Below are 15,528 nucleotides of genomic sequence, written 5' to 3' on the forward strand. Positions count from 1 at the left end.
TAGCAGCAACGCAGACTGGCCCAGCCCCACAGCTGGAGTCATTTCAGTGCTGTCCATTTTCCCACTGCTGGTAACCAGAAAACGAGCAGGCCGGTTCCCAACAGCTCGGCTAGAGTACTACCCTCACGCGCAGGGCAGAGCTCATTGCTTCACACACGTGCTCACGGGACGGGCAGCTTATGAGACCGAGGACAGGATTTCACCCAACGCACTGGTCTCCACGTTTAGCTCAGGCAGGAGAAGGCTACCCCTGTCCCTCACCACCTCTCTCCATCCTCAGCCTTCACATGCCTGCGACAGAAAGCAGTTGTTAGAAAACGCACGCCACAAGGTGCGCGTAGTTTTGGGCCCCTGACAGGCTCGTGATTCAGAGACTACATAGGGAAGGAGCAGTGACACAGTCAAACAAAAATCCAGCCGTGGAAGCAAAAAAACTCCCAAGGCAGTATCACGATGGCCAAATGGAAAAGACATACTCTCCTGCCCCTTCTACGCATTGCCCTCATCCACTACACCAACCTTTGCTTTCCAGACAGCTCACTTCGCCCTCACACAGCTGTGGGAGGCAAGACCCCTCCTGAAAGTACAGCCAGCTCACAGCAGCAGGGAAGATCCTCAGCTTCACTGGTTTTACTTCCTCCCAGATACCTCGCAGAGGTCAGCTCACTCCAGCTGTCAAAATAGCTCACGGGTCTCCAAGCAAGCAGGATGATTCCACTGACAACTAGGTCACATCTACCTACCACCTGCAGAGAGCTGCTCAGCTATACGTGGCTTTCCCATTTTCCTCCAATTAGCCACAGTACTCCATCACTGCAGGCAAACAAGCTCACTTGGGCGCAGGAGAGGAGCAGAGAGTGAACCTGCAGCAATGTGACAGATCAGCGATCCAGGGAGCACTGAAAAAAGGCCATAAGCTGACCTTGTAGGTTTAAAAGAGGGCCTGAGACACTAATGCACGTGGTTACAGGGTTGTGCAAAGACCTGTCCCCCTGACTAGGAATGAAGGAGGCACGGACAGCTGAGCTGGCTTTGCCTGCAGCTAAACGCCTGCGCTGCCATTAGCAGTACAACAGGCTCCTCCAAGCACACGCAGCCCCATCTGCAGGGGACCCGGGTACAGAAAGACCAGGAACCTGCTCTAGTCAGAGGGAAACTTCGGCTCCAAACCAACCAAACCGACCCGACCCTAAAATTCAAAGATCCCGAACTCGCTCTCTTCTCAGCTCCTACGCTGCATGGCATTTTTAGTGCCCTTCTGGCTACAGAAAGACACACGTTCTTGCTTTGTTGTTGGATTGTGTTCAACTAGTCCTTACTCTAGCTGGAATTTTAACCCAGCTTGACTGATGGAAAGCACAGACAGAGGAAAATGTGGTTTGACTAGACTTGTTAAAAAAATAAAAATAAAAATCCACATCTCTCACTTATTTTAGTATCTGAGGGCTTTTTTCCACTTTGCTGTTCAAAGTGCAATAGACAGGCAGAGGAATCCAAAAAGCTGCCAGGAATCATAAAATGTACACGGAAAACCTGAAAAAGAACAGTTCAACTGAATACACACGTTTTCTGTAGAAATAGCAAAATTCTCCTCTAATACACCTCCCACTCAGAAATGGGGGCACACATGCAGCTCAAATCCTCCGAGTCTTTTACAGCAAGTACAGTACACCCAGTTCACAGACAACAGAGCAAGAATTACTACAGCCTACAGAAAGCAGTGGAGGCAGCTCTAGAAAGATGTCAGCTAAACAGTAAAATCCTAGGCTGCTTGAAGAATCCAGCTTAATTTTGTCTACTGTCTTCCACCTTGATTTATTCACAGACAGTTTACAAGAAGTCTTGCTGGACTATAGATATTTTCATAGCTCAGCTCCTACCTAGGCTGTCATCATGAATGCTTCCAACGTACTTTCCCCAAGACAGCGCCAGTAAATCAGGCGTCAAAGTTTTTATGACTGCAGCCTCCTAGCATGAGACCGTATTTCCTGAAACAACCAGAAACCTCAGTCTGACTTAAAGGCTTACACAGTAACAGCTTCATCGCAGCCACGTGTAGATGGGGGTCCCCTGGGCTGCGCAGGTCACAGCTTTGGCATAGTCCCAGCAGAGGCAGAGGACAGTCGAATTCATACACTGTTTCATAGCTATTTATCACAGCCTTATAAATAAACAGAAACCTTGACATATTTTTCATATAAATATGAACTTTTTTTGAACTTCTTGGCCATTTGATCCTCAGCTTAGCCGTTAAAAAACACAAACCAATTTCGGAGCCCTAACAGCACATGGGTGTTCTATAGTAAAACTTCTCTTAAACCTTAGTTTTGAACCTATTAGTAGAACTCGAGTTTAACAGCCCTCCGGAGACACGCATTGTAATTTGCACCACTTCTACCTTTTAAGGAAGTTCAATCAGCATTTTCTTAGCACAAGAAGTAACGTGCGATTAAAAAAAGCCTTCTGATACTGTCACCTATTAGACAGTAAGACCCAGAGCCAGTAGAACACTACCCCCCGGGTGAACAAATCCAGCAATCTGCATCGGTTAGAGAATCTGAAATAATTACTGCTGCTTTATTAGTGCCAAGTTTCAACACGCTTTAAAAGGACTCTAAAAGTGTTTAAAGCTTTGACTTGCAGCCTGTTAAACCACAGCTGAATCTCGCCAAGCAGAGCGCATGAAGAAGCGGGCAAGCCAATGTTATTCAGTCAGTAACCATTTGATACCAGTTCCTTACCTGACCACCACTTCAAACACATCTTTGTCATCCCTTCCTCAAACAGCTAAAGGATGCAACCAGCTCGGGACAACCCATAAAAAAACCTTTTACTACAATAACCACCCCTCAGACAAGTGTGACCAACTCGAGAGGTTTCTGCATTGAGCTAAGCAAGACATTGGAAAACCACAGTCCTATAGGTATCCATGGGAAATGTGGTTTTGATGCTGCAGAGCCCCTGGGAGAGAACAGCCTCCAGGCCCAGCCACGCTACTCCCGTTTCTCGGAACTGCTCTCCTCTCAGGGGACGCTCTCCGGCCAGGTGAGAGGGCTCCAGCAGCAGCTGCAGCCCCTCCTGCCCCAGCCTGCTGTGACATCCCCTGCGGTACAACTTGGTTCTTTGTCTTTCAGGGCCCAGTCAGGCACAGAGAGCATCCAGACAGCAGCACATCCAGCAGACCCCGTCCCCCAAAGCAAGGGGTTGTAGCTCTTCACCCCTCTCCCAGCAGGGCTGCCGCTTACCCTATTTTTAACAATAACAGCAGCAAAACCAGAGAATTCACACTCACCTTTTCTTCTGAGGACTTTCTGAGGACTAACGCTTCATGCCTTCTCTATCTGCTCCTTTCACAACTTCTTTAGAGCTGGTTCAGGGCAGGCAGCCACCACCTCATCCCTGCAGGCTGCCAGTGCTGCTCTTTCACACAGCTGGGTGATACTGGGGCCCCTCATCAAGCCTTTAAGGGCTGCAGCTGCAGATCTCCCTTCTCAGGGCTCAGCTGCTTCCCCCAACCTGGGGGATGTGCCCTTGCCACTGACTCTCACATAGTGGCCTGCTACCCAAAGGTATACACAGGCTGCGCTGTGCAAGGCCCGTGCTTAATATACATGCTTCATAAAACAGCCTCCTAGAGAAGAAGTACTGCCTTTACCTAGGAAGAAACTGTTTCTTCAAGGATTTGCTGGAAAAAGGAGCTGTGAGATCTCAAGTAAATATAATGCAGCTGTGCATCAGCTGTAGGTCAGTCTCTCTGTTCCAGACCTCTAGGGTGGGAAGCTGGAACATCAAGACAATGCACCAGGGCACTCAGGTTTGGGACAGGGACATTCTGTGTCAAAGGTCTGCCCTGGTTTTGAAGGCTCTGGAATCTGACAGGCACCAGACCTAGAGGACTGCAGTCACAGGAAGTCCCAGCTCCAGATGGGTACATATTTATTGCCAGTAGCAGAGCTGGGGAGTTCAGTGGCTTGCCTGCTCAACTGGCCCCCGAGCTCAAAGCGAAGATCCCCAAGACCCGGTGTCTGTAGGATAGTGCTGATTTCCTGGCAACCTTATCACAAAACTTTCCAACAAAGCCAAGCAGCAGCTCTAGGTCAGCAGATAGCAGGGAGACAGAACAGCCAAAGCAGCTTCCCCAGCAGCTGTTAATCACGCCACCCTGCCTGAGAACTAGGAAATGTAAATTACTGAGCTATGGGAATGCTGAGACCTTGTAAGCAAGTGTGAATGCAAAAGAGCAGCCTTTATTACAGCTGCTTGAGGAGCACAGTAAGTAGGAACTATAGACTACCTTCCAAAATAGAAGTGTTCATTGTATACCCTGAACTCCTGTGAGCAAGGACCAAATCATGAGTCTGAATTGACAACATGGTTAGTGCTCACTGAATAGCCAGCCCCAAATAAAAAGTCAGTTGTTGTTCACACCGAAAACTCCCTAGAGCTACAAAGGACCGGTAGTACTACTGAACAAGGAGCTGCACGTATCAAGATGGGCTGCAATGCTAAAAGGTAGAGTGACATACCAAAGCCTAACACATTTCTATCCTTTGTTGTCCAAACTCTTTTTTAATAAAGACACCAACCATTAAGATACGGGAAAGTTTACAGATTTATCTGCCCTCTTTGAATGGAAACTCTGTGGCTGCTAAAACACCCTCATAATATCCCAGTGTGTTGCACAGTGCCTCGCTCGAGCTCTGCAGTCACACTTCATAAAAAATCTTCAGAGACTGTCTCCTGGCAGTGTCACTGTACTTCCCGTAATACAAACACTTCAAAAATGCCTCTAAGGCTTTTCCTTCCCTCCAGCTCTCACCCCCCAAAAGAAAGTCTTTTGATTTAAAGGAGAATAGTACTTCTTAAGTACAGACCCGTCACTTGTTAATTCAAGTTCACTGATAGGCTTTAAAGTCATTTCTTCCACTTCTGCTTTATTTCTTTAGTCTTCTTAAATTTCTTCAGTTGCTTGGGTCCTCTTGCTGTTTCTAATTTTCTCTTCTTCTCACTGGGAAACAGGAACAAAATATCTGTTAAAAATACACTAGACTCCCATCCAGCTGGGAAATTTTTGTTGTAAAAGGGGGGGCAAGGGTCTACGTAGAAATGTGGTTGGGAGACAATACTTCCAATTTCTTGGGTCATTTAAACTGGTGCTAGAGAAAGCACAAACAAGAGTATGACCTAGATTTTCTAGTGTCTTCAGATTCTCAAACCCAATTTGAATCCTGTAAGATCTTGATTTTTAGCTCTTGTCATTGCTTTTCAAGACTTTAAGTTATGTGTCCTAAAGGCAATTCATGTAGGGCATCTGGAACCTAGAAAAAATAGTACCACTGACAGTTTTAAGTATACCATTTTGTTCCTGCACTAGATTCTGACTAGAGGAAACATGACAGAGCTCCAATCTTTATAAGCACTGACAAGACTCTCTCATTCCTGCAAGGCTTCTGGAAACTCACAGCTTCCAGCGTTCATGAAAAAACCCCATGAATATACAAAGGGTGGAATAGAGATCACATAATTACTTCAGCTGTCAGGCACCCCAGGAGGGGGAAATAAGCAAGCAGGCAAGTCTCAACTATAAATCCCCAAGGAAAAGATGAGGAAAGACCCCATGCTGGGCAAGGTAGAAAAAAGAAGACGGATGAAAAGGAAGGAATTGCAGAAACGCAGACTCAATATTTTGCAGGCTTAAGCTCACATTTGAAAGAATTCTTCTTCCCTGAACTTGCATTTTCTCCAATGGGACTATCATAGGCTCCCACCCAGCGTTAGCTCCAAAGCAAATGGGATGGTTACGTGGAAGGAGTTCTTTCTTTAAAAGTGACCCAAGGGAGAAATAGTACCAACCTCTGTGCCTGATCAGGATCAAGACTTAACCATGTCAACAGAAAAAAGTTACAATAAGCAACTAAGTTATATGAAGACAGGACTGTACTCTAGAGCAAGACAGAATTCACAGCAGCAGTCTTGCTATTAGAGGAACCACTGAGTACCCAGTAGAGCTCTCAGGTGCTCACACCCTGATTTCTCCAGGAAAAGTGAGACTCTATCAAGGACGCTAAGTTCATTTTATCTGCATTTAACTCTTCAGCTTCACTCTTTTGAAAAACGTTATAATAAAGCCAGCAGGAAAGACCAAAGAGACCTCTGTGGAGTATTTCAACTTCCTTAACCTTTTCAAACTGACGACAGAAGCGTTCTGTCCTGCTTTGCTCAGCACCTCATTCCATTCTTCGTCGTCACCCCGGATAATATATCTAAGTGAAAAAGGTAAAGGAAAATCCAAGTAAAATTGCTAGCACAAAGTAAAAAAAATAAGGTGATTATATAGTCAGGCACACACTGCTCTACAAACAAAGCCACTGCGTCAGCACCCAACCAAATCAGCATTTGGAAATACATACAAAACTAGACAGGCAAAGGGATACAACAGCTTGTCACGACTCTGTCAGCAGACTCAGTCCAAACTAGGTCAATAGCAACCAACAATTGTCCCCATCCAAAGCCGGTCAGTGTCAAATGAAGTTCTTGCAGGAGCCCCTATTGTAAACATCACAAAACTGTTCTATGAAAGCCTCTCAGCAGAAAAGCAGAGTGCTGAGTAGAGTACAGCTGTTATGAAAGCAAAAAATAAGGCCACAAAGGTTATACTTTCCATAGCAGTGGTCTATACTTCTACTTTGCCCACTAGATTTCTTAAAAGATAGACCTTCAATCACTACAGCTTTAAGGCTGACAACCACAGTGAGATCTATATTCACTATACAGATTTCATTAGAAAAGCTTGAGGGCTTATTTTCTTTCCCCCCCCCACCAAAAAAAGAGAAGGATGGTTGTGGTGGTAAAGGAAGAGGATGCAAAAAGCAATGGCTCATAATGGAAAGTTAGCAAAATTAGCAGCTGCTCTTAGACCACCAGTAAGCTTGAATGGTACCGTTTTTCTGCATCAGTCCAGGAAAAACTGAAGACCTGCAGCTTTCTTTTGAAAAGAGAAATTAAGACGGCTGCTATTCAAATAAGCTCACGTTCTGTGCCCCTCGTCTGGGTGTTCAAGTACCCTGGAAATTACATACAAATTTAACTAGGCAAAGCAGTCCTGTAGCAAAATTGAGTGGTTGCTCTCCATCTCAAGTTCTTAGAGATTTAGAATAGACTAGCCTTTGTTCATACAAGGCTAAACAATACTGGACAAAGCCTTTCAAATCAAACAGCTCTGTCTCTTCTATTAGTTTTCTATAACCTGTATTGAAAAGTGTTCCAAACAGATTTTTGTCTGTCTCTCCTCATGAAGGAGAACAGAAATCTGTTTCTGGGTGAAAAAAAAGGGAACATGGTCCAAAATGACAAACAGGTATGTAACGCTATCAACGCTAAAAAATGGAATTAAAACTTTTAAAAAATGCTGGTTATATTGTTTTCCTAATGTGACTGACTTGCAAGTCACTTCAAATCACATCCATTTTTGTCTTTCCTTCACATAAGACAACCAAAGATTCAAAGCAGCTTTTATTCCTTTTCTCAGATTTAACAGAGATTAATCTAGAGCCAAAATAGACAACTTTCTGAGATGCCAGTGTAGTAAACAGGATTTATATGACAAAAATTGGGAGGAGGAGAGAGAGAAGGGAGAGAATCAGTGGCATGTGTAACTCCTGTTGGTCCAGAAAAAGAGACATCTGCTGACACTTCAAGTAAATTGCTGGTTCAGCAACTCAGTATCCTACAAATTGTCCAGCTCTACAGCAGTTAAAAGGCATCTGTGCACGCTGTAGATACTAAAAGAAGCTTTGGTTGGTTGTTCTTTTTCTGTTGGTTTGGGGTTTTGATGGGTTTTTTTCATTAAAGAAGATAATATTAAAATCAGCCAGATACTATTTTCACTGGAGTTGCACACACAGCTAAGCTGGATGGCAGACAATAGGACCCAGGTATCCTGGTTTGAGGAAACTAATGACTATTTCTAGAAGCACGGGAAACTGTAAAATTAAAAACAGTCCACAGCCAGGCAGCTTGCTTTATTACTCCATATTATAGAACTATGTAACTTATATATGTATAATATACATACTGTACACAGCCAGGATCACGACTGACACATAGATACACAGTAAGAGCTACTGCCAGGAATAATTTACCATTTAAGTGACAAAAGATAACAGATGTAAAAGAAGAATGTGCTCGAGCTCATGCCAGAGGCACTAGGACAGAGCTGAGAATTGATCCAGCATTCCTGTTTGCAGCACATCTTCTGTTTGTAGCACTATAACGACGAGCCAGCCCCAACTCTAACAACAATTCAGTTCTACAGTTCCACAGACAGATCTCCCCACTGATCAGCTGTGATCTGCTAACGCGTAACCTTTTGCTTTCTGTTCAAACCACCAGCAGAAAAAGGGAAGTCAGTAAGTTCACACCTGGGAGTATGACACACTTCTCAGGCAATGAATTCATGTACCGAGGTAAACAGGTGAATGGCCTTGAAGCGAAGTTGTTACTGAATTTAATTCATACTGGAAAAAATGTTTTGAGTGTGAAACAACGCAGCTGCTAACAGAGCCGATGAAGACTAAGTTATTGGCTGTCAGGCACACAATACCCAAAGTTTCCATTAGCGTAACTTTGCGGTAAGATAGCATAGCATATGCTTATCTTACCTGGCCACTGTCGAAAATACCCACTGCTATTTCTCATTTATTGATGGTTTGAGATTGCGATACTGCAGCTACAGCCTTGTGCACAAGTCTCAGCAAGATGCACGAGTGACCCAGCATTCAAACAGATATCAGGAGAAAACTGGATTTGAGACTCATACAGATAAATTCTTACTGTGTAAGGTCCATTTCCTTCAGCTTCCCCACTTCTTGCTTGTGTTTTTCTTGGAATTCCTTTGCGGCTTCTTCCTACAACAGGACAGCACAACAGATGCATTAAGTTCTAAGTGCAAGTGACCGTGTAATGCAAGGAAAACACCTTTCCCACTGAAAGAGAAGGACATCCCCTACAACAAATACCAGATGATCCTGAAAAGCTTCTCTCTTGTATAGAATTGCATTTTAATGTTATTTGTATACATATACTTCTAATATGTAACTCCAAGAACATCTTAGTAGGTTCTGCGAAAAATCTATATTGCAGATTAACAAAGCGTGACTACAAGCATTTAACGCAAAGCTGTCAGGTTTTAACTACCATTAAGTGACAGACCTGATGTGGAATTCTTTCCATCCATGAAAATTTAGATTACAAGGCTTCTACACTCAAGGGAACTCCATGAAGTGTTTACATATGTATCAAGAAGAAAGTTCATAATTACCAAATCATCATTTAAAGATTTCAGTGTTGGCTCCATTACAATATCCTTTGTTGCCACCATCTGCTCCTCCACAGCTTTTTCCTGGACTGTGTTGAACAACTGAAAATGAAGTAAGCCAACACATGTAAGACTTGCTGATGTTTCTTCTAGTTTATTGCTTCAAAATAAATAAGAAATGCTGTCTGTCCCCATGAAACTTTTCTAACCTTGCAAATATTATCAGGCAGTTGTTTATTTCTGATGCATGCATTCCATCATACTGAAATAGAAAGCTCAAGGCTGCTTCCTGAAGGCAGAATTATATACAGCTTTTATAAAAAGTATAAAACTAAAATCAGTCAGCACTCAATGTCACTCATCGTTTGCAACATACTTTATTAATACAGCATCATTTGATTAACATTTGCAGCTAAAAGCTGCATATTTATTTTTTTGTATGGTACTTTCTTCAAGATAATTATAAGGGTGTTATGCTGACCAAATCACCCCTCCAATGAACAACCTGTGCCAGACTGCAGCAGCTTTGCTACTCTATCCTGATCCTTGAGAACTAGAGGCCCCAGACTCAGCAAGCAATTGCAAGCAGCTGGCAAGTATTCTGTCCGTCTCACCATCTGATAACTCATCACGTTAACTCACTTTATCACAGACATTAGAGAGAAAGAAAACCAGATCTGAAACTTTCCAGTTATTTCACTGGACTTCAAGTCTACCTCTAAACATTGGAAAAGTTTTTTCTCAAGAAAAGTTGAGATGCCACCAATGCAGTGAACAACCATAAACAAATAGCTCAGACTCAGCTGGCAACACGGTTTGTATGCTCAGCATTTTGGTCAGGACATTTCAACATTCAAAACATAAGACAAGCGCTATTATTTGGGAAAACACTATATAAATCAATGCCATAAATACCTGCTTTTTCCACTGGGATTTTCCTATCTTACAAAGAAGTTTACAGTCAATTATGTGGGACATGTTAAAGATACACGGTTCTGATTCAGCTTTCTATTAGTGCCAGGCTCAGTACTGGAATCACACTTTGGTCCAATACAACCAAGACAACGCTTGTCATGATGCTATTACCTGAACTACTTTGCGGATGATTCTGTTGAAGAGGCCCATCAACTGACTGCTGGGCAGTTCTAGCTCCTTTTCCAGTTGGTCCAGAGATTTATGCTGTAGGCCAATCCCCAGAAAAAGGGCCTGAGGAAATGACAGGTATTTCAGTTATAGAGGCTTTTAGAGCAAATACAAATATATAATACCCTCCACGCTCCCTACGTTTTACCAAGTCCTTGCTCTACTCAAGTATTACAAGGCTTCTCTGGTACAAGCTGAAGCTTTGCTCAGATACACTGGAACACCCCTAAATTATGCTGTAGATGGCAGGTGCCATTCCATACTTAGTACAGATGAATACCTTTCTCCTGAAGTACAGTTCAAGAGCCAGAAGACTTTGAGGGGTTTTTAAGCCACAGTTCACACCATATTATAAATGCATGGAGTACTTCACTGAACACACAACAGAATACGATCCCAACAAAGTTTATTCAAAGCAAACGCTAAAGGTGGAAGAACACTCCAAGCAGGAGAAATCATGAGGAGGACTACAAAAGAAGCAATTAACTGAAGCAAAGTTTTTTTTTAAAGATGACATGAAACGGGAAACTATTTCAAATATATATACAGAGAGAGGTGAAGCATGGCTTGTTCTCATACATACCGACTGTGCAGCAGAGAGAGAGATATCACCCATCTGGTTGAGAAAAAACATCCTGGCAATGGTAGGTACCATATCCATGATGAGATGATAGTCCACCATGTTGCGAGAGTACATCTCTAATCTCTTCAGATCATATGGGATGAAAACTGATTCTAATTCAGCACGGCTGATGGCTGATAGGTACAATAAAAAGATGACAATGTCAAGACTGTTCTTCACGGCTATCCAGGATCTCAGTATTTAACAAGTTCCTTTTCACATCATTGAGTAAAGGCCAACTGCTACCCCATAGGTTCACTTCAGAATCCAACACACTAGGTACAACACTGCTATTCAGACTGGCTTGGTTATTCAAAGTCTTTTCAGACAGGCATACACCCATATGAAAAACACTGCAACTGTCAAAACAGACCAGCATATCAACTCAAAGATGCCAGAGAGACTGAAAACACTGAGGGTTGAGAAACACAGTTTGCCCAGTCTTTAACTGTCTTACACTAGTTTTGCTGTTGAAGAGCTTTGTTCCCTTGTAGCAGCAACCAAAACTCTTTCACCAAGACAGACACTAAAAACCCACAAGACACAGATTACCAAGTTCTCTCAAGAGGACTCCCCTCTGTTAGGCATACTGAGAAAACAGCAATTTGCTTTTAAGCCAGAAGTGACTGTTAGAATTGTCTTGTCTGGCCCCTTTTTTTATACCGCCTGTGTGTTTCCCCCAACAAGTGCTGCATTGAGCCCAATAACATGCAGTTGAACTAAAGCCTCTCTCTCTGAAAGACATCAGATTCCAATTTCCAAATTTCTGATGACAACGTTCTGCCTAGGATCCTAAGCAAGCTGCTCTGCCTACTGACCCTTGCTATTCAAGGCTTCCCTTTTAATTCCATACTGGCTTTGGCAGGTGTCAGTATCCATCCATGTTTTGTCATGCATTTAGCTGTTACAGTCAAAAGCCCTCTAATTTTGGGTTACTTAAATCTTCAATCAAAAAAGCAGGAAAAAATCCCATGCCAAAAAAACACCACTACCCGTTTTCAGTGGCAGAAAATGTCCTCTTAGCTTTTACTTAGAAATACAAGCATTTTTCTGGATAACAGGAACAAAACACAGTAACTGACCGAGAGCAATTCATGGCACTTCACAAGAGACATCATATAATCATGTATTTGAGAACTCCGATAAAGATATACATAGACTTTAAACTGCAATCTAACTGAACGTTGTGAGCCAGGGTACTCACGTGCTTGTGGCTGCTGTTTGATATTTTTGTTCTGTAGAATATTCAATGCCAATGAGGGAGAGAATGTGCTGAACTGGTAGGAAAGCAGAGAAAGGAACCGCCTCCTAAAATCTATAGGACAAGATGATAAAATAAACGACTTCTGTGGACCTCTAGAATAAATATCCCAGAAGATTCCTCTAGTGTTGGCAAAATCAAAGTTACCTTTCCAGAAGGCAGTAAGCCAAGGCTCCTGTTCAGTGTCCTCTTCATTCAGCGTCTTCAGCATGATGCATGAATGCTCACCAGTCAGGTCATTCTAATAAATAAGATATATTTCCCATCATCCACATGAAGCTTTTGCACTCTATGCTCAACTGAAGAAGGCAAAAGTCTTCTAAATCAACAACAACAAGTCATGCTACTGATCACCACTACCTAATGTAAAAACCTATTTTTACATAGGTTTCTTCTAGAACTTCTAGAATTTGGTAAATTCCAGTGCTGAGGGATTTTGGCTTCTTGAGGTAACCAGTAGTCACCAGTATTACAAATTCCAGGTACAGCTGGAGAGCCAGAAAAACTAAAGAAAAATGCAGTGACACAGGACAAACGAATTATTCTCTCCAAAAGTACTATACCTGCTAGTGCTATTTTTTGTAAACACCTTGAAAACCAAGAGCAGTCAGTTCAAGGGCCACTTGCATATTTTACCAATGACCACATTAATAACCCTCAACAGCTGCACCTTTGCTCTAATTTTTAACTGCGAACTACTTAGAAGACCACATACACAACCCTAAAACTTTACTCCCTTAGCTAACTATAGGCCTAAAGAACAAAAATGAACATAAAACAAACTGCAAATGTAGTCTCAGAAAACTTCCCTGCCCAAATCACATCTCACAGAAGCTAATGGAAAGATGCCCAGTGATTTCAATAGGGCTGGATTTCATTCAGAAACAGTATGCTACTTACTGGTGTCTGCCTTAGATAAACTGGCACAAATCCAGCACGTTTCCAAAACCTGGGGAGAGGGAAAAGAGAAAAAGCACTGAGAACTGTGGAGCTGTTGATTCTACAATACTACTTGTGGTTAAATGCAATCTACCCACCGTACAAGAACAACTGTTGAAAACTAGGCAAAAGTCTGTAAGACACCCCACCAACTAAGGAAAATCAACACTGACAGAAAGTGGTAACAGCAGTCAAGCTGACGGTGGTTCTAACTTAGAGGAGTGAAAAATGATGATTGTGATATCAAAAAATGAACAAACTTTCAAAGACTGAGAGAAATGATACAAGAATTACTGTATTTGACATGCTTCCAGGGCCTCCTTTAAAAACAGGCAAAGAGGTTTTGACCAATAATATCACAGACTCCTAAGGGATCCCCTGGGGAGGGGCTGAGGATTTACAGTTTACTTCAGAGACTCCGCTCTTTTTCAATGAATGATGATTTTCCCTGGCAACTTCCAGGCTTCAGATAGTCACGTGTGGGCCAGAGAGAATCCCAGACTGATCAGCAAAATCCTGCTGACATCGCTTTCCATCCTCCTGTTCCTTCTTGCATCTGAGTTGTGAACTGATCCTACAATTCATTTTGCCCAGTGAAAGGAGGACTAGTATAAAAAGACCTGCTGAGACCAAACATATGGCATCCCAGACAAAAGAAAGAAGCCAGGCCCCACAGCAACTGTCACTGGCAACCTACCTCCACAGGCCATGGGACAACTACTCATCCAGCTGCGCAGGATGTTGCAAAATTTCAGCAGGAAGCCCTACGTGTGCACCCCAGCCTTTCCCTACCCCACTATTCATCCTTCTTTTATCTATCCCACCACAGCTAGCAAATAATTAAAAAAGAAGCAGTGAAACACTTTATTCTCCCCCCTCTGCCCCGAGAGGGATCGCTCAAATAAAGTAAGACATCTGAACCATTTGCTTTATAATTTGCAAAGATTAAGATTATTTCACAATAACCGTTCAGTTCTGATGCTCTCCTGCACGGCTAAACAATTCGCCGTCACATTTTGGCATGAACTTTGCAGCATGCTTGCCATGGAACAAAACAGGCTACAGTCTCTGTATCTGAAATGCCAAATCACACATAGCTGTCTAACGTTGTGCTGACTGGGTCAGTCACAAATTGGCCTCCACCGCTCTTACTTCTTCTGTTGAACTCAGTCTCATCTCATGTGCTTGTACAGCACCCTAGGACCTCTCTAAGTGGGGGTAGGGCAGCAAGGAACCAAGGTTTTAGGTGATAAATGACTGCTTTGCTTTTAGGCTAGCAACAGGAAGAATTCTGCATTATTTTGAAACTGTCTCCCAAACTATGGATTCACCACTTCCCACACTATGGCTAAGAAAGTCTCAGAAACCTAAGTATTTTATAGAATTTGATAATATTTAAAAAGTTAGCATTTATTATAAAATCGTATGCTTTTATATAAAACTATGTTGTACACTGGAGGTAAAACATAAGAAAAATTAATAAATGATTTACAGCTGCAGTAACTCAGTTCCTCCATGGTAAGAAAAGCAAGAAGCAGCTGCAGTTGCTGGTGAAAAGCATTTACATTACTCAGGAAACTAACAACTAGCTTTGAAGTCAGCAGCAGCTCAAGCTTCTACAGGTCAGAGGAAGTAGTATTTAACTTCTCCTTACTTATTACAGGCTGTTCCTACTTCTCTAGCCTAGAAAAGCTGAGCAATTAAAGCTAATTAACTGTTTAGAAGGGTCAGAGAGACAACCAAGAAGGGAATGGGTTTTCCCTCAGGAGGAGTTTGAGGAAAAACTACCCTGAAGGGGTCACACTTAGGATCAGCCCTACATCAAGAAAAGGTCTTACAGGAGAAGTGGGCTTGGACCTGTCCCAGTTTTAGAAACCAAGTGAAGCATGCAGAGATAGAGAGAATGCCCAAGGGCTAAAATATCTGCATCTATATCTATATACATTATATTATTTATATATATTTTAATACATATAATTTATATAGTTATATTTTTGCACTGGACGTAATATAGAATAGCAAATAGAATAATGTCTTACTTGAGTAATCTTGGTGTTAGGCCATAAGATACCCCCAGATAGTCTAGGTTTTCAGCTTGTCTCTCGCTCAGTTTCAGAAGTAAAGGAGGCAAGTCTTTCCGAGGTGTCACAATCTCTTCTAATAAACTAACAGTCTGAAAGAGAAAGTGGAAATGGCTTAGTAGCAATCCTCACAGAAATCTGCAAATTAAATCTCATATTCTGTATA

The 15,528-nt window shown here is 42.5% G+C and overlaps 1 protein-coding gene across 1 annotated transcript in view; it reads right to left on the reverse strand.

The window, feature by feature from the left end:
* Positions 1–1,367: 1,367 nt before the first annotated feature.
* NAT10 (N-acetyltransferase 10) overlaps positions 1,368–15,528 on the reverse strand; it is a 29,146-nt gene continuing 14,985 nt past the window's right edge. Inside the window, exons 19-28 of the mRNA XM_072865772.1 lie at positions 15,321–15,454; positions 13,243–13,291; positions 12,490–12,583; positions 12,286–12,396; positions 11,043–11,215; positions 10,403–10,522; positions 9,320–9,418; positions 8,833–8,906; positions 6,180–6,263; positions 1,368–5,008 (exon numbers count right to left, since the gene is read on the reverse strand). Of these exons, the coding sequence (XP_072721873.1) occupies positions 4,915–5,008; positions 6,180–6,263; positions 8,833–8,906; positions 9,320–9,418; positions 10,403–10,522; positions 11,043–11,215; positions 12,286–12,396; positions 12,490–12,583; positions 13,243–13,291; positions 15,321–15,454 (1,032 nt within the window). The 3' untranslated portion in view covers positions 1,368–4,914. The remainder of the gene's footprint in view (positions 5,009–6,179; positions 6,264–8,832; positions 8,907–9,319; positions 9,419–10,402; positions 10,523–11,042; positions 11,216–12,285; positions 12,397–12,489; positions 12,584–13,242; positions 13,292–15,320; positions 15,455–15,528) is intronic.

This window comes from Ciconia boyciana, chromosome 6, assembly GCF_034638445.1.
Source record: "Ciconia boyciana chromosome 6, ASM3463844v1, whole genome shotgun sequence".
Classification (NCBI taxonomy): domain Eukaryota; kingdom Metazoa; phylum Chordata; class Aves; order Ciconiiformes; family Ciconiidae; genus Ciconia; species Ciconia boyciana.